Consider the following 26,385-nt stretch of genomic DNA (forward strand, 5'->3'; position numbering starts at 1 on the left):
TCTTGTCAGATGCGCCTACACAGTTCTGCGGGTAGGCCCGTCTGCCCAGACACTCCGAATTAGGTACCACCAATCATCCACGGCGTCACCGCTCTAGGTTGATATCATGATCTCCGGCCATCGGCAGACAAATCTAGATTCTAACATCCGACCGGCGACCGGCCGCATGAAAAAAATACCACCCGACTTTGGCCTCAGCGGGAGACAGATCATCTGGCTGACTACTCTCATGACTAATGGGGTTTCCAAAGCCGAGGTTGCACGAGTTCAGGGATGGAGATGCCCGCCTTTTGCGCCACATTTCGATATTATCTGTGTATATATGTGTGTCATTTATTCGCTGCGGGTCACACACTTTTTACCCAGGTACAGGCGGAATTCGGGGTTGGGGGTACGAGGCTCGGAAAGTCGGAAGAGTTGAGTGTCACGAATGGAGATTAGGTACCTGATGACAGATATGTGGGAGACACAGCAGGTCGGGCTATGAGTAAGCGAATGCAGGTTTTGAGACTTGGGGCTGGTTGGGCTGGGTGGTATGACCTCAGTTTTGGAGTGGGAAGGCTGCGAGAGGGGGTTAGTATTGGGGTGTGGGTGTGTCTCGGCCTCGGTTGTCAAATGTAGAGTGATCAATGGTTGATGGGGGCAGAATTGTTGAAGGCTTTCTCGTCTCTGGTGTAAAATTGCTGGGTTGAGGGAGCTGAAGGTGAGTGTTGAGATGGGTTACCTATATAACGGATGAGATGTGGATTTTTCGCCCCCTTGGATTTTGTTGCAAGTTTCACAGCTTTTTTATTTCTTTGTCTCATAAGAAATGGCTGAGGCATCGTCATCGTCACATCCAGCAAGGAAGAGAAGGCCCCATAAAAGGAGTCGACATGGCTGTCTGACATGCAAGCAGCGGCATATTCGATGTGACGAGCTCAAACCGGTCTGGTGGGCACAAGCTTTGATCTACCTATGTCTTGTGCGTATGGCTAACAGGAGTAGCACCAACTGTCTGACACGTGGAGGGGAATGCGGTTATGCTGCTGAAGGAGCTAGGGGTGCATCTGATTCCCCTTCGTCGGCAGCTGCAACAATGCAACCGCCTCTGGTAGCGTACCCAAGCTCACCGGCAGATCCATTTGATACATTGCCTATCAAAATGCCATATCGGTCGTTGGAGCTGTTCAATCACTGTATGGATCCAGCATGCATGTTGACTTGATAAAGGGGGTGAGGCTGATATTCAGGGGGAAAGTTGCCAACTATCGGATCTTCAGCCGGACGGCTGTACCGAAGAGTGCGAGTTCCCAGTGGTTAGTTACATCCTCCTTACTTGACAAGAATGGGCAATATAGCTGAGAGAACAGTGTCGGAATCGCCCTCTCCAATCCAGACACGTTTCGAGCCTGTCTCATCATGAGTGCGCTGCACTATTCCCGAATCAGTGGCGGCCTAAGGGAGTCCGAGATGGAAGAGACGTACTTGTATCACAAGCTCGAGGCGATGAGGACTCTAAACAGCAAAGTTACAGACTTGGAAACGTGCACTAGTGATGGGTGTCTGAGCTTGATTGCTGGGTTAGCCTTGGCTGAGGTAATACCTTTGTTCTTCTTAGGCCTGTATCACACTGCTAACAATCTTAAGGGTGGCATGGGTGACCCAACTGCTGCCGAGGCACATATCAATGGTCTCTGTACTTTGATCGACATGAAGCGCCCCGAGGAATGGCAGCATCGGTTCTATGGGATGCTTCAAAGAATCATTCTGATGTAAGTTGAATACATCGCTATCAATCCCAGGCAGATTTCAGTCTCTCGAACCTCTGCTTCACTTTTCCGATGTCCGTACTAAATGTTTATCAAAAGGGCTGGCAGTTACATTGCTGCATCCAGAGACCCGTTTCTAGAATCACACATCATCGAAACCGACGACATGACCCTCTGCTATCCCCATCCATATTTTACCAAACCCACATCAACCCTGTTATCAACTGCTCAAGTCCAAGCCACTAACCTGTCGCCCTTCTATCTGACCTCCACACCCTGTCTCGAGGCCTGCAAAGCCGATGTTGAGGGAGAAGTACTATTCAACGTCCTTGAGCGCCTCACCTCAATCTGCTTCACGCCATACGACAACAATAACAGCGAGACGACTTCACTCCTCCTCTCAGACACAGAGTCTTACATCGCCAGCCTGCTCTTTCAACCAGACCCTTCCTCGTCTTCACCATCCAGAGCTTCATTTCACAAGGACCGGCATCACAAAAAGAGCAAGAGAAAAGGCCACCCATACAGTCAAGCACCACCAATCTACTACCCAAGCTCAAGCCGTGCCTGGGCCGCAGCCGGTTACCTCTACACCCATCTCATATTATCCCCTCTCTGGACCCAAACCCACCAAGACGAGACCATAGACCCCGACCTCCTCTGGCATCTCCTCAACACCCTCCGAGAAGACATTACCAAAACCGAAGCAGCCATAAAAATCGGCGCCTACAGCCCAGAGCTGTGGATATGGGAGGTTGTCATAGCCGCCTACACCGTCCGTGTGTCTCTCCAGAGACAACAACAACAACAACAACAACAACAACAACAACAACAAGACCCAATGACGACGGGCTTGGCAAGTGTAGCTGAGGACATCTTCAGCACTACGTCATCAGAAGTTTTATCAACCTCTCAAACAGTCATCTGGCACGGTCTCACCTACGCCGAAAGTTCAGATTCTTCATCTTCCTCGCAGGATGGTAGCGGTGCTTCTTCACAGTCTCACGACAATCCCGACCGAGGGCCCGGAATTCCCAGCCAACCGCACACTTATATTCCGCCTGTGTCACCTCCACCAAAGGATCACCTCCGTTCCCTCAAGCTATTCTTCCGTCAAAAGATCGCCGTATGGAGCCAGACAACCAGGGTTGCGGATTGGGAAGGGGCCAAGCAAGTGCTGAGTAGAATCGTGTGGCCCAATCAAAGCGCCGGCCAACTCACAAGTTATTCTGAAAGGCTAGATACGATCATGAAGACAATTTGGTACGAGGCCTGTCTTCGGTTGCAATGAGGTGTTCCCGTTGTAAACCACGAGCTTGACGTCAAGCACGCAATGTTTGGTACCCCTGAATACAATACAGGGTTTCAATGGTCACGTTTGGAACCGCGTGCTTCTGAGGACAACTAGACCATCTAGGAGAACGGGCACGGTCGAGGAATTCTTTTGATATGAAGATGAGAATTCTGGTGGGGAGATAATGCCGATCATCTATATAATTGCACCAAAGCCTGCTTAATTTTTGCTTACTTTGGCACCCGTAAAAATCCCCCCCCCCCCAAAGGTAGCACGATGGCTGTACCCCTTCTTTCTGCTTTCGACGACCCCCCGCTGCGCTGGCTTGACTTCCCACTGCCTCCTCTTCGGTCCCGAGATATCACGGCATCTGAAGAACTGCGGCGAGTGAAGGAGCTCCCTGATCGGTCTCTTGACGGTGGCCTTCGAGTTCGGGATGGTGCTCTAGGTGAAGGTGATCGTCTCCTCTTTGTAGACCTCGTAGATCGACGATGGGTTTGATGTCTTGACTGCCCATGCATGATGAATCCAGCGCGGCCGAAACCCAATCCAGTGGGTCATCATCAGTTTGCGGGTACGGCAAAACCCAGGATGGATCAGGTCGACCCTTAAGAACCTGCGATATGTCGGGCAGTTGGGTAAATTTAGGACTCAGTCCCAGATTCCAGTTGCCCACGTCACTAGGCGCGTTCAGGCAAGTCTTGGGGACTCTCCTCGCTGTCGGGTGGTCCTCCGCGGTGGCCGGCAATAGCGCACACCAGCCTAATCCAGAAGACTTGGCAGTTCGACCCTCAGAATCTTGTGCCTCAGGTCAGAATCGTACCGAAACACTTGGTTTGACCATCTCTGAATCCCCCAAGTCAGCTTTTTGCCGTCGCGGGTTAGTGGAAGGCTTTGCATGATGTGTGACATTACACCATCGCGCTCGGTTCCCTCACCATAGATGGGGGCTATCATCACGTCAAAAAACCCCAACCAAGCAATAGGGCCACGTCCTCGGACCTGGTTGTAACTCGCCTTGACGCCCAGGACATTCTCTGCGCCACACTACAGGTGTGTAAGCTTGCAATGCCCGTGAGAATGTGGTGAGGTACTCCTGTGGCTTCCTCCATAATTGCCGACATGGAAGATCTTGTGCCCAGCTGAGTCCATCCCGAATCGAACAAGCTCATCTTCCGTGATGCTAGGAGTTCCTGAAGCGTCCAACCACGTGCGGCTGTGGCAGACCTGATCCAACTGCCCTTGATGTACGTCGGAGAGGTAAGCGTAGCAAATTGCTGACTTTTCGTACCAACGAAACATGGAGTTGATGGCTTCGCTCAGCTCAACCGCGCGCTTGTCTTGCCGATACAACATGTGTCGATCCAACTGTAGGCAATGCCATCTTTGCAATCTTGCCCACGGCAGAGTTCTAGCTTTGCCTTGCGGTTGATGTCACATTGATCCAATGATTGCATGTCTTGGAATGATAACTCCTCATCTTTCGAGGCACTTGGTGCGAGCGTTGATGAGCCGCATTTCCCTCGCCGTAGATCTTGAGGTCTTGACTGTGGTGAGGTATACGAGGTACTCACGTACGACCAAAGAGCAAACAAAAGATCGAGTGGCGGCTGTGCCCTGTCTAAGGTCTGGGAGGCGGTTACTGAGTTTGGGCTATGGTGGGAGGTTAAGTATCCTTGGGTTGGGAAACTGTGCCTTGCGCGGCTGCCCCGCCTCTGACTCCCAATACATACATACATATGAGCCCGTGAATGGCGTTTTGGTGTCACAGTGACTTCAGGCACATAGAAACTATAAAAATTCTCCAACAGTTGTTGTCCCGTCGAATGTGCGTGATTACTGAGTACCTAGGTAATTAAGCGAAATTTACAGGACGTGTGAGTGTGATGAAGCATAGCATAGGTTCCTACCATAGGAAAGATTTCGTGAAGCTCAGGCATCATAGTATATCAATATTCCCACGCTGGCAGTGCCACCGCTCTGATGTAGGTACTTTAGCTGTTGCCTGAAAATGGCTTCAGCTCAGGTTTCACCTTTGGGTGAGTTCGCCAACCGCCCATGGGGTTGGTGTCTGTGATCTGGCAGGTCTTCAAGCGTACGTTGGTTGAATTAGTACCTTGATCAACTACGCAAAGGATTCTTAAAATTCCGTCTTGTATGGTAACTCTCAACGATAACCAAAAACAAATTTATTTTATCACTTATCTCTATGCAGCCGGCTCGTCCTCCTTCAAAGTCTGCTCATCATTCAACTTTGGATTCCGCAACGTCGACGCAAAAGCAATCAGCGGCACACACAAACAAATCCCCGTAATCGTCAACAGCCTCTGGGCGTACTTGTAAGAGTCGATCAACGCCTGCCGCTCGGGCGTGCCCACAGGGTACTGCTTCGCAAAGGCAAATGGATTCCCGTAAGCAGATGTTGCCAATGTCTCATTGTTGAATCCCTCCATCCGCCAGGCAAGCTGGTTTGGCAAGACCTGAGTCCATATCCCGCCCGAGACAGCACCGCCAAACGCAGATCCGAGGTTGTAAGTGGCGAGGTAGAGGCCCGTCATGACAGCGAGATTCTCGTGCTTCAGCGCCACTTGAAGAGAGGCCTGCGCCGGGTAGGGAAACATGCCGCCGGCGATACCCAAAACAACCTGGGCGCCAACAACACCAGCTCGGCTGGACATGTCGGTATCACCTCGATACTTGATGAGGAGACCGAAAGCAACCATGAAGAGGCATGTTCCAACGACGATAAAGAATTTCAGCCGGCGGACCTTGTATACGACAAATCCGAGAACGGTGCCGGTGAGAACACTGAAAAATGTGTAGAAGGAAGACACCCGAGTGGCCGTCATGACGTCGAAATCGAAAGCAACGACCAGAACCGAATATAAGTAGTCGCCTTGCATATACCACGCCCAATTCAGCATCAAGGCGATTCCGAGGGCGGCCCACACAGCTCGATCCTTCATGAGTCTGAATGGCACAAGCGGTTGGGGGGTATAGATCTGCCACCCAATGAAGAGCGGTATCGCGGTGAAGCCAGCTATCAACGGGCCAAGGACATGAGCGCTGGTCCAGGATGTCTTGAAGCCACCTGCCAGCGTGACAGGTACCAAGAGCAAAGCGAAGACAGCAATCATGAGAATGATTCCGATGACATCGAGGCGCCAGAACAAGTACGCAAAAAATTTGCCCCAGGGGAGAGCTCTGATCGGGTCGACGTATCCATCCATCACATGTGACCTGCGGGCTCGACGGCCAGTTACCAGGAGACTGATGATCAGAGGCATGGCGCACACCGGATAGATGATACACCACATGCCGATGGCCCATCGCCAAGTTGTGACAGCAAGCACGGCCGAAGAAATGTTTCCGCTGACCCAAGTCAATACGAGGAACGAGGCGTTGGGGATGTAACTGAACAGCAGGCGAGCTCGGGTGGTGGTGATGTCGGCAATGATAACCTCGAGCAGTAAGATGATCATGGTGTATCCAATCTGGTAGATGAGCGCCCCAGTGGCAAATGTTTCGACATTTTGTGAAGTTGCCTCCAAGACGGTGCCGAGAGTGTAGAAAAAGACTGACAAACACACAAGCTCGACACGGCCAAAGATGTCGGCGATCCTGGCTGAGGTGGGTTGTGCTGCGGCGGCGATGACGGAGCGTAAAACGTTGACAGTTGCCAACAATGAGTGCTTGGAGAAAGAAGCCGTGGCATTAGGCTGGTAAGCGTAGCGGAGCATGCCATCGAGACCATAGGCGAAGGCAATTATGAAGACGCCAAAGAAGATGAAGACGTAGTCGGCCTTGGTGAGAACCGAAGCCAGGGCCTCGGCACGGCGGACACCAGGAGACTTTTCATCAGACAGAGCTGCTGCCGGCAATGGTGGAGCTTCTTTTGTTGTCGGCGAAGATTCCGCCCTGTCCGTCGTGGGATCATCATCACTGCCTTTGGTAGCCATGGCGAACGGAAGCCGTGCTCGGGGGCCGAGGGAGAAAATGACCGGGCAGCGGGTTGCCCTGGACGTGTCTAAAAAGGTAGGTTAACGTAGGCCAGGTTTTCCCAACGACAAAACAATTTTTAGGACCATGGAACAAAAATCTGCAGCATTCGTGTTTGGCGCCGCCATTATCGAAACTCTAATAACATGACATCATGACCCACCTTCCGTACTTCGATATCAAGCCACCAGAGCAGGTACGAGTTCCTCTTCCGTTAACTCCTCAGATACCCACAAACCCTCTCCCCCCACCTAACCCCCCCCTTATAAACCCACATCCCCTTTGCATTCCCCCCCCTCAACCCCTCCACCGCCACCGCCAGCTCCTCCCCCCTCCCCTCCCCCCTAATCTCATCCAACCCATACAAAAAGGTCTTGAAACTAAACACGATCCCCCTCGTCCCTGGCAGTCTCGTCAAGGTCTGCAACTCAACCCTCAACCTCGTCTGACTAATATCAATACCCTCCCTATCCTCCTCCGTCAAACTACCCACTTCATGCTCATGGATGTGGTTACCGCTCGGCGTGTACAGCTCCTTATGCGTCTGAAGCCCCCAGTTCACCCTCTTAACTGGCTTTCCCACTTCCAGTTTGGAGAAGAATTTCTCCATGCTAGCACCGATTTTGCCGTAGGAAGGAACAGGGCCGTGGATGCCGGCTAGGGTTTGGTCTAGCTTCGTTGAGGGGTCGAAGCCGGAGGGGTGGCAGCAGAGGAAGGCCACGCAGCGGTGGAGGCCGGTAGCCGGGTCGGGGAGCAGGAGGAAGATGTCGTCTTCGATGGTTATGGCCAGGGTGGAAAGGAGCTCGTCGGGGGGGAGGGCAAGGGGGGAGACTGGAGAGAGGCAAGAGGTGATTTTGTTGTGAAGGGTTGTTCGATTGGGAGAGAGGGAGAACATGGTTGGGTAGCGGGTGGGTAGGTAGGTGGCCATGATGTAGGCGTAGAGCTCCCTGATGGGGGCGATGCCAGAGGGGATGTACCCTTTAACAACTTTTGGGTGGGAGGCCAGGATTGCTTTCCGAGCGGTGACTCGATCAAGATAGTTCTTATCCATGATGATCAGCTCTGACGGGGAGGAGGTCTGAATGGCCATGGTGATGTGGTATTTTGGCTTGAAGGGCCGGAGCTGGAGGGGTGGTGTGTCCTGCCATGAGAAGTCGTGAAGAGGTTCAATTTTGACCTCATTGTGAATGTCTTCATCGGTTGTCTGCTTCGCGTTGCCTGGCTTCTCTCTTTTGTCGTTGAAGCTCGGATGAGGATAAGGTGATGCGGGCCGATGAGGAGGTGGGGATCGGCCCGAGAGTCGCCACCCGGCAACTGTTGCCGCGACGAGCAACAGTACCAGAAGCACCCCGATCGTCAAAGACATGTTCAACAATGTTATACAAATGTCTCTGTTGGGGAAGTTGATATCTGTGTATCATAAGAAAAGAAGCCAATGTTTGGGCAAGAGCTCTGATATCATATGACATCTCCCGTCCGCGGCCACCCCGAAAGATAGTGCCTACCCCACCTTGATCAAGATGACTCCAAGATCTAGGCTTTGATACGCCCACGTTGTCCACCGAACCTTTAGTAACAGCCACCGATCGGAGTGCATTCACAGGGATCCGCCATGCAATTAGGCTGATCCAGACCTGGCTGGGGAGGACACTGCTCTCATCGAAATCATGCCTTCAAAGGGACTTGGTCGAAAGACTAACATAGTTCATTGATAGAATATGGTCGGAACGTTTCCCAGAGATATACAACGGGGTATTCTTCTTAAACTAGTATAAGTCTTGTCAATTCAGGACTTTGCGGCTCTCCTCTATTCTTCCCCAGCCAGGGACATCAATGTAAAGCAACATGCTTTGAGCTGGCCATCTTTGACCGCACCAAACGGGTTCACCGCTGTCTGAGGTGTACACGAGGCATCTTGCACCTTGAACGTAATGTCTTTCTCCATCCGCGCCTGGTCTTGGGCCGTCCAGCGGACACCGATCCCCTGCACAGAAGCCCAGGACCAAGTCGATTCAGAGTAGCGTTCTGGTCGGGTGCCTATGTCGGCCTTATTTGTACATCACAAAAGGTCCCGCGTCAGGTTTTTGGTTCCATAGCCCAGCCAAGTACACAGGGTAGGGGCACAGCCCTGTTGTGACTTTGGATGTGAGTCCTGAAAGCGCGGGCAGTCTGTCCGAGCGCACAGTCAGGGCCCGTTTCGAATAGTTTTCAACAACTCTCCCCCAGCTCTTGGAAATAAAAATATCTCGTCCTGTCGACCTTGCCGAACCCTGACGCGCAGTCTTGGACAATCTGTCTTAACTGAGCCCCAGACCTCTTCAACAGCCCATCCCGTTCACCCCTGCAAAATCAAACAATTGCGTGGGTTGCTGGACCATGCACCTGGCTCCCAGTGTATCCCATTGGCTCCGTTGGATGGCTCGAACCCTGAAGCTGAAAGATTGTATGATGCGTCGGAATGAGAGCAAGCTCGTGGAAAGTCCCAGTGAGAGGTACCACTCGACAGCTCTCGATCATGCTCGGTACACTCACATCTTGTCAACGTGTTGCATTCCCATCCCATCTCGAATTTTCCAAAATGCAAGATTCTCTTTGACAAGTTACGTTTTTGAAAGGCCCATGCCCGCGCTTGAAGTATAGAATCGTGATTTCTTGGTATCGTCGCGCTATCATTGTCTTGAGGGTGGTTGGATGGCCGATGCGTTGGAGTCTCTCTGTAAGTGTTAACATACCACCCGTGCACCTTGTATGGCTCAATGACCACTCTGAGATATCCGTCAGGGATCCGCTTCCCGTGTAGCAATAGCCTGCTTTCATAGCATGATAGAGCAGAACCACTGCTGTTCCCCACATCTGCCGCTATGGTGATAGTAGCGCCCAAATATATGTTGTGCATCTGAGCGGCCTGCTCCTCCCAGTCCAGCATCGAATCCTGAATGATAAAAAGAGCATCAACCCGAAGATATCGGAAGCCTAACTGGCGGGTGACGTGGATGGCGTGCTGAAGCGTGAGAGGCAGTGATGACGGAGAGACTGCTTGTCCGCTAGGCGTACTTGACGGGTAGGAAACATTCAGGCTTCTTGCTCGCCCAATATTGTTGAAGTGCCCATGCAGTGACGGGGTAGGATGGTGAAATTCCGGAAAAAAAAAAAAAAAAAAGAATTGATACAGTGGCTCAATATGTGGTCAAAAGAAGGTGTGGTAAAAGGTGATGAATTGAGAAAGAAGCTATCAAACAGGTGCTTCAATCAAATAGATGCTTGAGCGTGGAGGGCCTGAGCGGAGCGAGGTGGAACCCAGGGCTGATAAGAGAGAGCTCTATAAGGGGTGTGAAGAGTGTTGTGTGAATGGCCTCTTCCAACACTTGAGGTCTCAAAATTGAATATCCAAAATGACCAAGCTTCAAACTGGGCCGGCATCTTTCCGCCTACTTGACCGTCACCCACCCCGCTACCAAACGCCTGTCGTGGGTGAGATTTCCGTAAGTATGTGGAATTCATGATGGAAATGGTTTTGATTGTCCAACCTACTATTGGGGGGGTGCAAATAGAGCAAGTGCCTCGACATACCCTGATATATCTTTCTCAATCTGTTCATACATCACAGGTCCAAACGAGCAGCTGTCAAACCGATAACAACATGAAATTAGGAGTCTTTCACAACTTCATCACCCCCCTCCCTTTCCAAGTTTTCAACAGAATAGCCCAGGTATCTCATGAAAAATCAAAACGACAAAACCCGCCCCATCCCAAACACATTTCAAACCACACCCCTTCGGCCCAGTTCAGTCATCAAACTCCCCAACCCTAAATCAGAATCAAATCCCCTTCACAGTCTCCCCCCCAACCCCACCACCCTTGACCTCCCGCTCCGTCTCCGACAAGGTATTCGTCCCACTCCCCAGCCTCCCCTCCCCCCCAACCCGCCCCTGATGATGATCCATCGTATAAAGCGGCCTCAGCTTCGCCTCCCTCCTCCACAAAACCCACCTCTTGAACCACCAAGGCAGCACATGCCGCACCTGATACCCCGCAAACTTCCTCGTCGGCACCGCAAACACATAATCCAGCTCCTCTAGCGTCTTCTGCTTCGTCTCGGGCACCCAGAAGAAAATCATCACCAGCGCCAGGGCATTAAACCCGGCATACAACCCAAACGCACCCACCGTCCCCAGCGACTCGAGCAAGAACGGAAACGTCATGCCCAGCACCGCCGCCCAGAAGAGACACGTCGCGACCGAGAACCCCATGCCTACTTCTCTGTGCGAGAGGGGGAACACCTCGGCGCTGTAGGTGAACGGCACCGGGCCCTCGCCGGGTGAGTAAAACGCGGCAAAGAGGTAGACAAACAGCGCCACGAGGGCGGTCCGGGCGGTTCCCTGCTCCAGCAGCGTGCAGAGGCCGGCCGCCAGCAGGGTCCATGTCATCTGCGGGAAGGTGAACAACAGGAGTGATCTCCGGCCAAAGGTGTCAATCGTCCAAAAAGCGGGGAAGGCAAACAGCCAGTTGACCAGCCCGAACCCAAACGACGCGAGCAGAGCTTGGTAATCGTCCTGCCCGGCGTCCTTGAAGATGGTGGTCGAGTAAAAGGCAATGATGTTGATGCCGCACATTTGCTGGGCGATCATGACGGTGAAGGCGGCCAGGGTGGCCCGGCGCACGCGGGGAATGGTGAAGAGCTCAGCCATGCGCTGAAAGTACCACGAGTTGCGAAGGAGTTGCTCCTCGAGTTCGAGCTGGGAGTGGATGTAGAAGATGTCGCGGGCTACCTGGATCGGGTGGTTTCGCAGTCTGATCATGGCATCCCAGGCTTTGCCGTAGCGGTTCTTCTTCATGTACCAACGAGGTGACTCGGGGCAAAAGTAGATAAGCACGAGGAGAGGGACCGCGGGGATAAAGGGGGCGCCGAGCATCAGACGCCAGTTAATGTCTCCTGCGCTCCACACAGCCAAGTTGAATGCGGTACCCAACATGATGCCGAATGCCGTCCACATTTCTGTCGTCTCGTATTAGTAAAAGCTCCGTTCCATCGCACATCATGTTGATGAGCACTTACGCCAGGACATGACCAGAGCACCACGGATCGAGGCCGGCGAGTTCTCAGCTGCGTAGATAGGCACAGTCGAAGCCTTGACGCCCATACCGACACCCATGAAGAGACGGCAAATCAGCTGCTCCCACCACGTGTGGCAGAAAGCAGAACCGATCACAGGCCAAAGACAGAAATGCGCGCTGAAGAAGATGACACCACGACGGCCCCACAGGTTGCTGGGCAGAAAAATGTCAGTTATGCCATTGCTACTCCTGCCATGGAAACCGGGACTTACTTGATCGGATCAGACAACCAGCACCCACACAGTGCACTCCCAAGATACGGACCGGCATTGACCAGCCCGAGAAGAAGCTTGTCCCGGGTTGATGTGCCGCCAATCCCGTAGATATCCGGGAAGAAGATGTTCGCTCCATTCGTGCCGGTCTGATCCCACCCCTGAACAGCGGCACCAATCGAGCAAGTCGCAATAGTCAGGAAGAGCTTGGCAGGGAGGCGCCACTTGTGCTCGACCTCGTCCCGCAAGGCCTTTTTCTCTGCCTCGTCGAGGGCCTCGGTTCCTTCGATTCTGTCGTAGTCGTCCGGGTTCTGGGCGACGAGAGCACCTTTGCGGAAAAGCTGGACATGTTGAGCCAGTCCTTTCTCTTCGCAAAAGGCCTCTACCCGCAGCATTAGCTGGTCTCGTGGAATGCCCTCGAGGGGGTTTTTGATCCTGCGTTGAAGATATGTGTAAGTGGGTGGGCTATCCATTAGTGCTTCCATCCAATGGGAAGTATCTCACCTAGCTTCCAGGTTGGCATTGAGGTCGACAGGGTCGTCTGCGGACCGGCCTATCTCGAGATGATGTTCGGTGGCACCCCTGGGCTCGCTGCTACTTGCGGGGTGTCAGTTCAAAGTCTACACTTCCATTGACTGGGTGTTTTTTCCCGCACAGTTTCTCATTCCCAGTAGTGCCGGTGTCCGAAATAGTTGGACTGTCCGGCATGGTTGCGGTGGTGGGGGATGGTTGTCAACAGTAGATGGTAGATAGATAGTCTGAGTGCTCTTGAGCTAAATGAGAATGGAAACACAACTGGACAGAGCGCCACCGGACGAGGCAGTCTTAATATTCCCCGGTATCACACGCACGCAGGTGGCTGACCTGAGTTGCACCGATGTCGTACCCCGTGCTCCCTTGATCCCCCTCACCCATCACCCTTTTCCCCGCAGAGAGGCAACAGGACATGAAAACTCTGGATAAACCTGGTAGGTGACTGGCCTGGCGGGTGCAACAACAGACTTGCAACTGTGAAGGAAGTGATCGACTCCATGCCAAGGCGGAACTGTTGGTAGGGTCTAACACAAGCTTAACTGGGAACCTTTTGTGTCGGCCCTGTCCATCATTCCCTCAGGGTCCCACTCTCCTGCTGCAAGCAGGCTTATACGCAGCAGGACACCGAATGGATGAATAAATCTCGGTCAGACGTGCAGAAGGAAAGCAGGGTTTGCTGCCTTTGGTCCTCATCACACAGTGAAGATCCCAGAACGCTACCCTGAATGCGGTTGTACCCTCGCGGATGATGTTGGGAGCTTTTGCATGTGGCATGCCGTGTTTCCGTTGCAAGAGGACATGAATCATGAACATGCCGTGTTGTGATGCTCTGGCCTACCCGACAGAATGGACAGAGGGTTCCGCTGATCAACATCCCGGATTTTGCTGTGGATGAAATGCAAAACAATGCCTCCCAAAAAAGAAATGTGCCAGGCCATCTCGAGATTTGGGCAGTCGGACAAAAGAAAAGCCATCGACGCCATCTGAGATCCCTCCAACGGCACACAACGTGAGACCCTGGCTGAGGCGTCAGGTTTGGTGGTCACTGCCGAGAGGGCCCGCTCTTGGCTGACGCAATTTGTACTGGACACACTCCTCCTTGTCTCCTCCTGTCAAGCCTTTGGCGTTTCTTGGAATTAGTGTCAAGAAGGGCTATCGGTCCGATGACTTACAAAAGATTTCCTTTTGGAGGCAGGCCAAGAGCGAGAAAAAGAGAAGCTCAAAGGCCAAGTTGGTCAAGAGATGGTGGCGTCTGGGAGTGAAATGCTTGAGGCTGATAACATCTCGACTTCATCCGTAGGTAGACATGACAGAGGGGGGAGATACTCGCAGGATGGTATGTCTCGTATGTCGTGTGTAGGTCAATCAATTCAATGGGACAGCACACGGCATGCTATCGTGCATGCTGTAGGAAGATGACTGCTGGACGGGAAGTGCCCCGGTTGTAACGGCGAGAAGCGAACGAATGGATGGATGGGTCGATGGCTGCCCCGCGGGGATAACGACAGGCGGGGTACCCCATATGGGGGCGGGTAACTTTGGCACTTTTGGATCCAAGTGCCATGCGAAGCTCCTTCTCCATGAATTGTTGATCACAGGGAGCCACTTCACGGTTCGGTGTGATGATTGGGATATGTGTTTATCCTCCTTTCAGAGACCCAATCCACCTTCTCGTTTCGGTCATTTATTGCAGAAGTTGTGTTTCATTGCACCTGCTGTCCCATCCAAAGCTCGAGATTGTTTCTGCGAAGGGTCTCACCGCTTGTCGGTTTCGTTATCACATTGTCCAACAAACCCTCCGAAGCAAAGCAACCACACTCTGCGACCTGCCGTGACTCCATCTTCGATCGAATAATCCCCCGGGTATGCTGACGGCCATGACTGGTCAGATATCAGAGACAACCCGACCCCATACGCCCCGCCTCTTTATACACCGAACAATACTGCGATCAACAGCCAAACTCCACCACCGATCGCCACCAATGGTCGGCCATCCGGGGGCAGCTTGCCGATTCCGTGCCCCGGACAGACAGCCCTCTCCGGCAGTGGGCTCGGCTGAGTTCGGACTGGAGCACTCGTCTCGGACTTTGTCGTATATGCTTGGCATTATACGACATGAAGCCATCACGGCGTCTGCTGGCCCTTTTCAACTCAAAAGTTCCCCGACTGTGGTTTCATGCCCCTGCACTGAGTGCCTACTCACCCAAGGAAGCCTGTGATATCATTTTGCCGGCCATGACAAGATCCCCTCCTAGTAGCCTCGACTTGCAAAACTTGAAAAAGACCATGCCTGGAATGGTGATCTCAAGATGCCCACCACACTTTATATACGCACAGTATCACCGAACCAATTGACTACCTTTTCTAAACTCGAGATCCCCAAACTAGAAAATCATCCATGGAAAACAGTCCCAATCAATACCTCACCCCTCTAGGCCCCTCCTCCTCCTCAAACCTTCTAAACATCTTGCCCACCATCCACCCCTCCACCCACTTGATATACCCCTGCCTCGCCAGCACCTCCAAACTCAGCCTCGCGTACTTTTCCGCCTTGTCCATGTCGTTCAACACAAAGTAAATCCTGCTCATATTCTCCAGCTGCTCACTCTCAAGCGGGAAGAGCTCCTCCTTTGGCAGAAGAGGCAAGATCTGTCTCGTCAGGCGCAGAGCTTGGTACGGCTTGTTGGCTTGGAAGGCGCGGATGGCGAGGTCTTGGAGCTTTGCGATTTCTTTCCGGCGGGCGTCGGAGGCGGCGATGGTGGAAGGGGGGGAGGTGCAGAGGGGGCAGGAGCAGGTGAAGCCCCATTTTTTGAGGAGGTGGGCGCGTTCCGAGGAGGTTTTGCCTAGGGTTAGGTCTAAGGAGGGAAGGGGTTAGTGAATTGGGTTCACAGAAGGGGGAAGGGGGGATGGGAAAAGGACGGACAGGAGATGGTGATTTCCTCGCCCGGGGAGATGGGTTTGGAGGCTGCGATGGAGACTTGGAGGGATTCTTGGATGAAGCGGGTGTAGGCGCTGGAGGGATGTGCTGTTAGCATTTTGCTTCTGCAAGGGGGTTGGAAGAGTCTTACTTTGGCATGCAAGCGTGGTTTATTCTCTGGCGTTGGGTCAGCCTTTATCCATCTCACTTCTTTCCCCTATTCAACAGCCCCGTGGGGGAGACAAGACTCACCGAAACAGTAGGATAAACCGCCATGTAATCCCCCTCCCCGACCCTCGTGCTAAACGCATTCGTCCTCAGCACGTTCTCCACCACATCCTGAGCGTGCTCGCTGCTCTTCCCCAGTTCCATCACACCGTTACCCCCATCACCCATCTGTTCGACTGCTTTATGCAGCAGTCTGTACCCCCTCAACGCATTCACCTCCACCGTGAAACCAACATCCACCACGAGCGTGGCATAGTCAAGTATAATCTCCTCCCATTGTTTGATTTCCTTCGTGGCTATGACGCCCTTGCCTTTTCCGGGGATGGTAACGACTTTGTATTTCTCGCCTTCAGCGCCGTCCGAGGGTTTGGGTAAGGGGAGGTCAAGAAACCAGGAGGCAACGTCTGCGGCGCGGGAGGGCGTGGTGACAATGGAGAAGCCGCGGTGGCCGTGGTGGGAGTTGGTGTAGGTGCAGTATTGACCGGTCAGGCCATTGGTGAGCTCGCAGACTGGGGCGTGGGTCCAGGGGGTGATGTGGGAGCTGGAGTTGGAAAAGAGGGTTTCTGTCAGTGAACCAGGGATGGGATGGGGGCAGCTGGCAGAGAGGAGTTGGTGTGGCGTGAGAGCTGGGGGTGGAGAGGAGGGGCATTGATATTTGGGGTTGTGGATGGTGGATAACGCCAGTGTTGTTGTTGATGAAGCGAGGAGGGACCATGTGGTGAGAAACCTGAGGGGTAATAAGGGGGCCCCTTTTCTTCGGCTGCGTGTTGGGAACATCATCGCTGTAAAGCTCAAGTACACTGAACAGAAGTGGAAAATCAATGGATTCGATTTAGATCTCAGATTCAATCCCCCCTGGATTTCAAAAATCAACAAGAACAATCTGTCCACAGTTACAGATTCTCGGCTTCAAATGCATGGCGCCCAGCCTCACAAAGTCGAGGATAAATTGCTTCCTGCCCTTCCCCATCCTCACAAAATGCCGATCCTGTTCGTCTTTCTCTTGCCGTGCAGAGCAATGTTTGGTAGCAAGATATGAGGCAAAAGTAAAAGACAGGCAGCCAAGTCCTTGGCCACGTGCTTGGCCGGATCGTACCGGCTGAGCCATGTGCTGTCCCGGCCGTGTTTGTCTCACAGTGGATGATGTGTGGACGGATAAATTCGACATCCCTCGGCACGTACCGAGTTTGGGAATGGCGCATGGGCGCTTCATCCCCAACCTTCATGACTTACTCTCTCCAGGGTAGGTAGTTCCTTCTTTGGAATAATGGTCATGATGGGGGGCACCAGAAACTGGTCGTGCTTGCCCATCACAACAAGCCCGGAAGGAAGTGTAGTGTAACCACGTCACTTGCCTCCACAACTGAGGGAGTACTTTAACCCAACATTAAACTGTCTTCCCGGACCAACTCTCATTCTTCATCATCTTTCTTCAAGGTTATTCTTTTCTTCATAGAGCATCAACAAGCATCATGAATCTCCAACCAACGGCCCCTCGGACTCCCAAGTCCGCTGCCATTAACGGCATTATCAAGGAGAAGCAGAATCGACCCGACCTCGAAACACTCAAACGTCTCTACGAAAAGCTCCATGCAGACCCCGAGCTCCCCGGTCGCGAAGAGCGTACTGCACATGTCGTAAAAACTCACCTCGAAGCTCTCGGGTTCAGAGTTCGTGCTCGCATCGGCGGCCACGGCGTTGTGGGAGTGTTAGACAACCAACGCGGGCCACGCGGCCGTACCGTTCTCCTCAAGGCCGAGCTCGATGCTCTGCCCATACAAGAGAAAACAAACCTATCATACGCAAGCACCAAAAGAATCAAAGACCCCGTCGACAAAAAAAAGAAGCCCGTCATGCACGCCTCCGGCCATGACATGCACATCACCATGGTCCTAGCCGCAGCAGCACTCCTCCAAAAGGCCAAAAAGAAGTGGCGTGGCTGCCTCATAGTTCTCTTCCAACCAGACTCACAAGGACGCGGTGCTAAGTCCATGATGGAATCCGGACTGTACGACAAGTTCCAATTTCCCAACCCAAACATTGTATTATGTCAACACATCAACAACAAAAGCGCAGGCAAGCTTCAGCTTCTAAGGGGCAACGACCTAGGAGAAAGGTTATCATTTCTCATCACGATCCCCGGAAAGGGAGGGCATTCGACCACCCCGGAAGGCTGTATTAACCCCATTCTGATCGCCTCGTCGCTGGTGCTGGAACTTCAAACAATGATTCAAACGCTCTACAACCCCAACAACCCCGCGCTTGTTACCTGCGTGAGAATAAACGCCGGCCACGCTACCAACGAAATCCCCGACAAAGCCGAGCTGACGGTCGAAGTCAGAGCCTTCTCTGGCGATATGATGAAGCTGCTCGTTGAGGCGATCGACCTCGTGGTGGGGAAGGAATTCAAGAACGCGGGAGTATTGAAGAAGAAGAAGACAATCCAGAGGCTTGACCAGTTTGTTTCACCGCTTATCAACGACCCAGATGCGCTACACAAAATTGGGGTGCAGTTTGAAGATTATTTTGGGCGGGAGCAGATTCAACCCATGAACCTGGAGATGGCCATGGGCAAGCTGAGTGATGATTTGGCTGTTCTTGCTCGAGAGGGCATTCCCCATGCGTATTGGACGCTTAGGAGCACGAGTCCGGGTGTTTGGGACACGTATGAGAGGGACGGGCGTTTGCATGAGTTGCCGGATACCCACACGGCCGAGTTTGCACCGGCCGAGGAGCCCACGTTGAGCGTGGGGATGGAGGCGTTGGCGGTGGCGGCGTTGACGTATCTGAAGACGGAGGGTGAGTTTTGAGCAAGGAGCGAGTTGATTAGGTCAGTCTGACGCAGCGTAAATATTAACATGCATTGTACTTTTGTTTGAACCATGGCTCTTAAGAGATTGAATAGGCGTCGAATGCATAATTAACAGGCCTCGAGGCATAAACAATAAGATGATAAGGATTTGTCCCATCCATGCCTCGTAAACTTTTATTCTTTTCTCAGAGAGCTCTACTTCTGACTCTCTGAAGTGTTTGCTTGTGTCAAGCATAGTGGAGATGGAAATCCTCTTGTGTAAGAAATTCCAACAGGTGGGTAGCTAGTACATTTCACCGTTACCGAAAACATGATTTTAAACTCTCATTTTTATGGTGTGTGTGTGTGTGTGTCTATCGTGCCTTAATTCATCATCAACTGCATCTGCGTCCGTGTGTGAGCCCGATATCTTCTATTCGGGTATCAAGAGCCTTGGAAGAAGAAAAAAAAAAAAAAAAAAAAAGTAGTAGCAGTAGTAGTAGTAGCAGCAGCAGTAGTAGTAGTATAGTAGTAGTAGTAGTAGTAGTAGTAGTAGTAGTAGTAGTAGTAGTAGTAGTAGTAGTAGTAGTAGTAGTAGTAGTAGTAGTAGTAGTGGTAGTAGTAGTAGTAGTAGTAGTAGTTGTTGTTGTTGTTGTCGTTGTTGTTGTTGTTGTTGTTGGGTTTCTTTGCCCCTCCCCTAACCCCACCCCAAACCCACCAAGTTCCATCTAAGATTTGAATTCCCAATGTTTAAGAAAATGTAAAGAAGAAAAGAAAAAAAGGGGTCCGTCATGAAACCCCCTTTCTAGCTCAATCCCACGAGCAAGGAAACATTGGCCATCTTTCAGCTTGGTTTTTCTCTCACCCACGTCGACTCCGCCCTATTCGACAAGTTGCAAATATTCTGACAAGTACATAGCCAAATGCACTATCGACACCCACGCCATTACCCCCCTCGAAAGCCAAGGTTAAAGTAGCCATATCGTTCCCATGGGGCCAAAATCAAGCGCATTACTCCGCGTCTGGCTTCTGCGAGACAACTTCCCTCGCATAAAACTCAACCAGCATGGTGGCATAGGCCTCCAAGTCTTCCACAGGAACAGCCAGGCGAAAGTCGTTGAGCAGCAGGAACTGAAGTTCGAGGTGGTTCAGTTCAGCCAGGGGGAGACCGCCAACCTAAAAACAACGTTAGCTCTGGTTCTCATGATGATCATAGACCAAAAGCAAAAACATACCTTGGCATATCGCGAGTTGGTGTAAAACACATCAGAAAAAAACTTGCTGGCGCACGTCACCCCCGCAATAATAAGCCGATGGATGTTGTAACTGTCCACCACAAAATATGTCGCCTGCCCAGCTGCCGAATGCGTGTTAAAACTGTTGCTTTCGATCGTGATCCCCTTCCCAGCCTCCTCATCCGTGTCTGCAAGATCAGAGTCCGTCTCGTCGCTATCCTCTTCCGCCTCGTTACTGTCCCGCATGACCGTGTCTGGATCTGCCGCCAGTTTCATAGCTTGCGCATGCACGTATTGCATCTGTCGTGCCTCCTCGCTCTTGACTACCATATCGTTGACCCGCTCCGTCATCCTGTCAAAATAGACCAGCAGACTCAAAAAGACTTCGTACGTGGTGGGACAGTACTTGTGTATCCGACCAAGATAGCTCAGTATGCTAATCGAGGGAACGTTTTTACCGTGAAATGCCAAAACACTGCTGCTTAGAGGGCTTCCGTTGGCGTCCCCACCAGCTTCCTCACCCCTCGCTTGCGCCTGGGCTTGTCGGAGGTGGTGCGCGTTTCGGTTCAGAGCATCGTGTTGGAGGTCGTTGGTGGTGGTAATCTTGGTAAGGAGGGCGGCTACCATTTCGATAATGTCCCCTATAGGCATCGCGCTAATCTCGTACTTCATCTGTTGTAGTGGGGGATCATTAAGGTTCCCTGAGCCGGTGGCATTAAGATTTTCGACCTTGGCCAGGGTCTGGATATGTGCGAGGTCTTGGACATAGATTGTCTTTTGGGTTTCTATCGGCGGACTTGGGGCACTGTTGCTGAGGGGTATCGAAAGGGGGGGCGCATCGACGATGTCGACATCCGCGGATGGATTCCGGCGCCAACCGTGATCCGATGCAGGAGAAAGCATCGCCTTGGATCCTGGCACTACGGTTGCGGCGGTACTGAGGGACGAGGTGGTCGAGCCCGCGACAGAAGGCGGACCGCTGGCGGCATCGTGATCTCTTTCGGTCGAGACGTCATACCGCGGCCCAGCGCCACCGGAGGAGGGATCGGACGACGAAGACGACGAAGAAGGCGGGGACGGGAGGCGGCGGCTGGCCCCACCACTCGACATCGGGGGTCGGCTCGACGGTGTTTGTCGTTGTTGCTTTGCTGGCTTGTCTGCGACCACTGGCGTCGGCGCTGGTGAATCCTGCCAGTCTCTGCGCGGTGTTGAAGAGGAGGCTTGCCGTCTGGGGCTCGCCGTCGGGCGCGAGTGGTGGGACTGCTGGGCATCCCGGTCGCAACCTGTTGTTGTTCGGCTGACTGGAACTGGACGGGCCTGGAAGTGAACGTCGTGCGGGTGCTGGTGCTGAATGGCTGGCCCTGCAATCATGCTATGAAATCGAGATGGCGATTCTCCCAATACGTCGCCCATCACTGTAGCCATGCTGGCATGGTTGTCTTGATTATGGTGGACGTCTGGCAGTGGTGGTGGGTGGTGGTGGTGGTGGCTGCCAAGAGTTCAGCCAGTGGTTATCGCGCGGTGGAGGGTCCTGCAGCGAGTGCTATCGGATCGAAAGTGGCTGTGCCGCGATAGCGGAGAATTAGCTAGGCTTTTCTCTGGTTGGCGAGTTTCTGGATCAGGCGATAAAGACCCGGGTCAGCGCCGGCGCCCAAGCAAAAGGTGGGGGAGGGGCCTGGGGAACGGTGCAAGAGCAAGAGCAACAACAAAAAACAACAAGCAAGAACGAGAAGAGGGGAAGAAAAAAAAGATGAGACGAAAGGATATGGTGTCTGCGGGAATGGGGACTAGGTGCCAGGCTGGCGGGAGGTAACACAGTGTTGGCACCGCGTGCGTGCTGCACGACAAGGGCGCAATCAACACGGGATGGCCTTTTCTTTTCTTTCTTGTTTCCTGTTGACGTGATGCTGCTGCTGCTGGTGGACGGTGGCTGCGCTGCGCTGCAGGCAAGAAAGACACCGCAGACGGACACCGACACAACAGACGGCAGCCTTGCTGCGGATACCTAGGCGGTTCTTCCTCCAGCCTGATGGCGAATGGCGTGTCTCAGCATATCGAAGCAGCCGGTGTTTCTGTTTCGAACAGCCAAGGACCACCAACGACGGGTCAAACTCAACGTTTGAAGCTGTGGCCTGACTCGCGAGATAACGCCATGAAAACAACTGAAATGATGGGCAAACACACAACGAGAGGGTATCAAACAGCCACCGGCCAACTCGCGCCCGGATCACGAATCCGCTTTGAGCTAGCCGGCGGGATGGCTGTTGGGGCGTTCCAGGCGATTGGGAGTATCGACAGGCACAACGACGTCACTTGGCGATGATGAAAGAAGAGAACGGCAAACCTCCCGAGCGGCTGAGGGAAGCACCAGCGCGTGGCAAAGCAAGACAACACAGAGACGTGGAATATCGAGGTGCTTACCTGTGTGCAGCTTGCATATACCTTCAGCCCCAAACGCCAAAAGGGTCTTCTGTGGGCTGTCTGTCAGCAGAGGTTCGGGATGTTTGATGATAAGGTTGGCTTTGGCGTTCTCGCAAGGACGAACCGGATGGCAGAGATGGCTTATGCAGGTGACTGCCGGGTTGGTTACAGAAAAGATTGCGAAGGAATAAAGATAAAAAAAAAATAGACGAGGTTCAAATGTCGAGTGGCAAAAGTCATTCGTAGGCATAAGGCGATAGGGGAAAAAGAGGTGATGGGCAACCAAGAGATGCGACCCAAGATTATCGCATAGCAGAGGCCGATGAAGCAATGCCAAGAAGCGGCCGGAGGGTTGGAGTGCAGTTAACAGGCCGGACGTAAAAGCCTAATGGTTTCTTGATAAGAGAAATCTTTGCCCGTTAGGTTATTATCGTTTCTCTCTCCAAGGGGACTCCAATCCCAAGGCCGCTTCCCAGTGAGTTAGGTAAAGGGGGAAGAAACGGTTTCAACACTCCGGTCGCGCAGAACACCACCGGCTGGGGGAAAAACAAGGAGATATATCTTGCGGCGTGCAGATAACGCCGGGTGCGGGCAATCGGGCGATCAAAGATGACGATGAACCGGGACCTTCTTCCGCCACGTGTGTGGATGAAAGAATGCTAGCGGACGGGAAACCCTGCGCCCGCACAACCACACACACCGCAGCACTCGCAACCGATTCCCTGAGAAGATGGCGCCAGATGAGGCAATGGTACATCCACGCCGTCGACTGTAATAATTATATTATCCTGCCGTCCCTGCTGAGGTGAGTACCCTTTCTGCATTGCCTTTCTATCTTGTGATTCTCCTCATATGTATATCCTTCCCGTCATATCATCTCTTCCCCTCCATCATCAACCGAGGATGGTATGTGTGGGTGTGTGCGAGTGTGTGTGGTGTGAGGGAACAATCACTGATAAGAAGAGTTGTGGAGAGCGGTGATCCGACATGGTAAGATGGACCCACATCTTTACCAGCGACAGGCCAACCGTGGTGGGGTGGGGGAGGATGACGCAGGGGTTATCCAGACTTCACATTTGACCTTATGGACTTTCTACAGGCTCCACGAGCGAAGGAAAACGCGGGGGGCGCTTGTTATTCTTAAGAGGACAGTGAGGACCAACTTTGTCCAGTTTGAAGCCCACGTTGTGTACCATTGTAGAACGCCTGTGGCTTCCAGGTCCCTGAGTTTGAGGGGCTGGATATCAGATTCAACGGTAGGGCCCCCAGCATCTAACCACTTGGCAAACATTTTCTACAAAACCTTTTTACCAGCCAGCCAACCAACCCTCCTCAGCAGCTTCAAAAAGAACCCCCTGCAATATTTCCATCGTGTACACCTCCCATTCGAAGCACCGTCGTCGGCCTCTATTTGCTCCTGTCATCAAGCCCCTCCTGTCTTCTGTCCCTCTTGTGCCCCTCACCTCGCAAGCGACCCCGTGGCGTCACTTTGGACAGAGATTGGCTACTTCAATTGCTTATGTCCCAACCCAAGGCACGAACGCGCGCCTCTTTTTCACGGCAATGTCAACTCGAAATGCACTCACACAACTAGGCGGTGGAAGTAGCAACGTGAGGGGATCAAGAAGCGCAAACCCAAAAAAGGGGTCCTCGGTCCTAGGTCGGTAGTGAGCAACGCGAGGGGGGGGGGATAAAACTGTCATTATATGTTCCCTTTCAAACCCCCTCGCCTCAGCTATAATACTCAAAGTACATGTCTCAAGTAGGTATCGCAAGCTCTACCAGATGTGATTCCTAACAATCTACATCCACAAGCCTCGGCCCTGTGGAGTCATCCCGAGATCCAAGAATTGTGTTGAAGGGGTACCCCCTGAACACTTCTCACCTCGGGACTTCCCGCCATCTCATACCTATTTCCCTACATACGGTTCTGAGAACTCATATCTTCCCTAGTACACCACATCCCGAAAACGTTACACAACCCCTTCGCATACCTACCTGGCTCGCCTAAAATCAAAAATCATATTTTCCACTTACCCCACAACCAGAACCTTTCACTCCTCGGTCGTGGTAATCAGCCATGCAAGCCACAGAGCAGAAGCAAGCAAGGAACGCCATCTGCCCTCCTAACTCGGAGCGGGCGAAACTCTGGGCCACCCGCCTTCCCTTAACCAACTTGCGTGCCGGCCACGTGTATCCTCATCACCCTCCAACTCGGCCACGCCGGTTCGTAGTCCCCACGCACCGCAGATGCATAAGCCACAGGTAAAACAAGACCAAAAGTGCAGCCCATACTCTTTTTCAGAGGCTTTCTTGAGAACACCAGACACACACAGACAAAAACACCCATCTCCCTATGATGCCTTTCTCGAATCCGAAATGGAATGGCATTACTATACATATCCATCATCCAGCCCGGTCATGTCGTCACCTCGCAAGCACTGAACAATGCATCCCGTTCTGATTGGCTGTCTTCTGCCCCCATCCTTACCCCTAGTCACACACACTCAGTTCTCATGTCTGACCTTGTAATCCGTATCTGGTAGGTACAGATGTCTGTCCGCGCCCTTGGCCGTTAACACCACCATACGAATCACACCACCCGAGCTACCATCCCACTTGATGGCCTCCTTCAACGACTCCTTGACAAAGTTGACCGCATCCGCCTCCTCCATGCCCTCTTTCCAGTTGGCGTCGCAGTAACCGTAAATATACGTCGAGCCAGAACCACCAATGGCATATGGTTGCTTGTGGAGGGACCCGCCGAGGGGGATGCTGTAGACCTGACCACCGTGACGCTCGTCCCAACCCGCAATAATGAGACCGGCCCTAGCAAAGAAAATATCAGTACCTGACCTCCGCAACCTACCCAACTTCAACTTCGCCGGGGGTTACTAACGAGAGCCTATCCTTGTTCGCATAGCACATCTCCTGGAAGATGGCCGCCGCCGTCTGTGTCGTGGGGGGCTTGCCGTTCATCATGTGGAAGAGCCCAAGCTGGTATTGCACAATGTCGGCGACGGCTTGGGTGTCAGCGGCGGACCCGGATCGGCAGCACCAGATTGTGTCGTGTACTCTGGTGAGCTTGTCGGTTACACGGTTGGCAATGTATGCGCCAGTCGTTGTGCGGGAATCGGCTCCGAGGATAACGCCGTCTTTGAATGTGATCGCCATACTGTCATCGTTCGAATGTTAGGAGGGGTGCTCGCCCGGGAGTGGTCGTTTGGCCAGTTTAAGACCGGGGGGTTGGCTTACATCGAGGTACCCAAGCTAAGTGATGGAATTGTCAGAATGACTCCCATTGTAAAAGCAGAGGGCACTTTGGAAGTATCACTTACTTGACCTCACCCTTCTTCAACCGGTCCATATCAACATGGATGCCATCTGCAAGGTACCATGGTTAGCAACAGGGACGAGACGATGTGGAGACGGTAACCGGGAGTTGCGATGTCACTGACCTTCGCTCAGGTAACCCGATGTACCGAATTCCATTTTTGAAGTGTGGGTTTGTAATTATCGATCTGAAGTCGTCGATGGAAAGAGGGGGGCAATCGGAGCGAGTCGTCAGTCGTCGAGAATGGAGGTGTTCGTGGGGTATGTGGCATTCGTCGAGTGAATGTTCGAAGTTGGCAACTGGAGCTTGGAGCTCCTCCCAAGCTCAAGGCAGCTCAGACACGCACGCGCGCCTTGCCTGGCAGGCGGGTTGATGCGCATCACGTGGGGAGCTGATAAGAAGACTTATCGGGTCTTATCGTTCCTATCACTTACAGCCAGCCCCTTGGCAGACCACACGATGGATAAATGAATGCATGTAACAATCGGGGTATCCTCTACTATGTACACGATAACCTGACCATGAGTGATCTCATCTTTGAGTCCAGAGTGTTG

The 26,385-nt window shown here is 52.7% G+C and overlaps 8 protein-coding genes across 8 annotated transcripts; 2 read left to right on the top strand and 6 right to left on the bottom strand.

The window, feature by feature from the left end:
* Positions 1–687: 687 nt before the first annotated feature.
* Positions 688–3,274, top strand: QC764_504475 (uncharacterized protein). Its single transcript, XM_062947705.1, has 5 exons — positions 688–933; positions 988–1,178; positions 1,241–1,578; positions 1,630–1,754; positions 1,851–3,274. Exons 3-5 carry the CDS (start codon positions 1,402–1,404, stop codon positions 3,040–3,042), a joined length of 1,494 nt encoding a protein of 497 aa, XP_062798937.1. The 5' UTR covers positions 688–933; positions 988–1,178; positions 1,241–1,401; the 3' UTR covers positions 3,043–3,274.
* A 727-nt stretch (positions 3,275–4,001) lies between these two features.
* QC764_504480 (uncharacterized protein) lies at positions 4,002–4,401 on the bottom strand (the record flags this gene model as incomplete). Its single annotated transcript, XM_062947706.1, has 2 exons — positions 4,002–4,176; positions 4,283–4,401. 2 exons carry the CDS (start codon positions 4,399–4,401, stop codon positions 4,002–4,004), a joined length of 294 nt encoding a protein of 97 aa, XP_062798938.1.
* An 851-nt stretch (positions 4,402–5,252) lies between these two features.
* On the bottom strand, positions 5,253–8,410 carry SIT1 (ferrioxamine B transporter; the record flags this gene model as incomplete). The annotated part of the gene is made up of 2 exons (XM_062940757.1): positions 5,253–7,062; positions 7,275–8,410. The coding sequence occupies 2 exons, from the start codon at positions 8,408–8,410 to the stop codon at positions 5,253–5,255; spliced, it is 2,946 nt and encodes a 981-aa protein (XP_062798939.1).
* A 1,877-nt stretch (positions 8,411–10,287) lies between these two features.
* On the bottom strand, positions 10,288–14,604 carry QC764_504520 (uncharacterized protein). The gene is made up of 5 exons (XM_062947707.1): positions 13,027–14,604; positions 12,876–12,968; positions 12,372–12,806; positions 12,101–12,312; positions 10,288–12,040 (listed from the first exon to the last, which is right to left on the bottom strand). Exons 1-5 carry the CDS (start codon positions 13,077–13,079, stop codon positions 10,863–10,865), a joined length of 1,971 nt encoding a protein of 656 aa, XP_062798940.1. The 5' UTR covers positions 13,080–14,604; the 3' UTR covers positions 10,288–10,862.
* An 86-nt stretch (positions 14,605–14,690) lies between these two features.
* On the bottom strand, positions 14,691–16,900 carry QC764_504530 (uncharacterized protein). Its single transcript, XM_062947708.1, has 3 exons — positions 16,031–16,900; positions 15,829–15,947; positions 14,691–15,760 (listed from the first exon to the last, which is right to left on the bottom strand). The coding sequence occupies exons 1-3, from the start codon at positions 16,828–16,830 to the stop codon at positions 15,321–15,323; spliced, it is 1,359 nt and encodes a 452-aa protein (XP_062798941.1). The 5' UTR covers positions 16,831–16,900; the 3' UTR covers positions 14,691–15,320.
* A 622-nt stretch (positions 16,901–17,522) lies between these two features.
* On the top strand, positions 17,523–18,860 carry QC764_504540 (uncharacterized protein; the record flags this gene model as incomplete). Its single annotated transcript, XM_062947709.1, has 1 exon — positions 17,523–18,860. One exon carries the CDS (start codon positions 17,523–17,525, stop codon positions 18,858–18,860), a length of 1,338 nt encoding a protein of 445 aa, XP_062798942.1.
* Positions 18,861–19,562: 702 nt separating this feature from the next.
* PCL7 (cyclin-like protein interacting with PHO85) lies at positions 19,563–23,363 on the bottom strand. Its single transcript, XM_062947710.1, has 3 exons — positions 22,498–23,363; positions 20,077–21,689; positions 19,563–20,017 (listed from the first exon to the last, which is right to left on the bottom strand). The coding sequence occupies exons 2-3, from the start codon at positions 21,499–21,501 to the stop codon at positions 19,853–19,855; spliced, it is 1,590 nt and encodes a 529-aa protein (XP_062798943.1). The 5' UTR covers positions 21,502–21,689; positions 22,498–23,363; the 3' UTR covers positions 19,563–19,852.
* Positions 23,364–24,787: 1,424 nt separating this feature from the next.
* Positions 24,788–26,138, bottom strand: PRE3 (Proteasome subunit beta type-1). The gene is made up of 5 exons (XM_062947711.1): positions 25,956–26,138; positions 25,836–25,881; positions 25,753–25,767; positions 25,397–25,672; positions 24,788–25,326 (listed from the first exon to the last, which is right to left on the bottom strand). The coding sequence occupies exons 1-5, from the start codon at positions 25,987–25,989 to the stop codon at positions 25,005–25,007; spliced, it is 693 nt and encodes a 230-aa protein (XP_062798944.1). The 5' UTR covers positions 25,990–26,138; the 3' UTR covers positions 24,788–25,004.
* Positions 26,139–26,385: the final 247 nt, after the last annotated feature.

Source organism: Podospora pseudoanserina, chromosome 5 (assembly GCF_035222485.1).
Source record: "Podospora pseudoanserina strain CBS 124.78 chromosome 5, whole genome shotgun sequence".
Classification (NCBI taxonomy): domain Eukaryota; kingdom Fungi; phylum Ascomycota; class Sordariomycetes; order Sordariales; family Podosporaceae; genus Podospora; species Podospora pseudoanserina.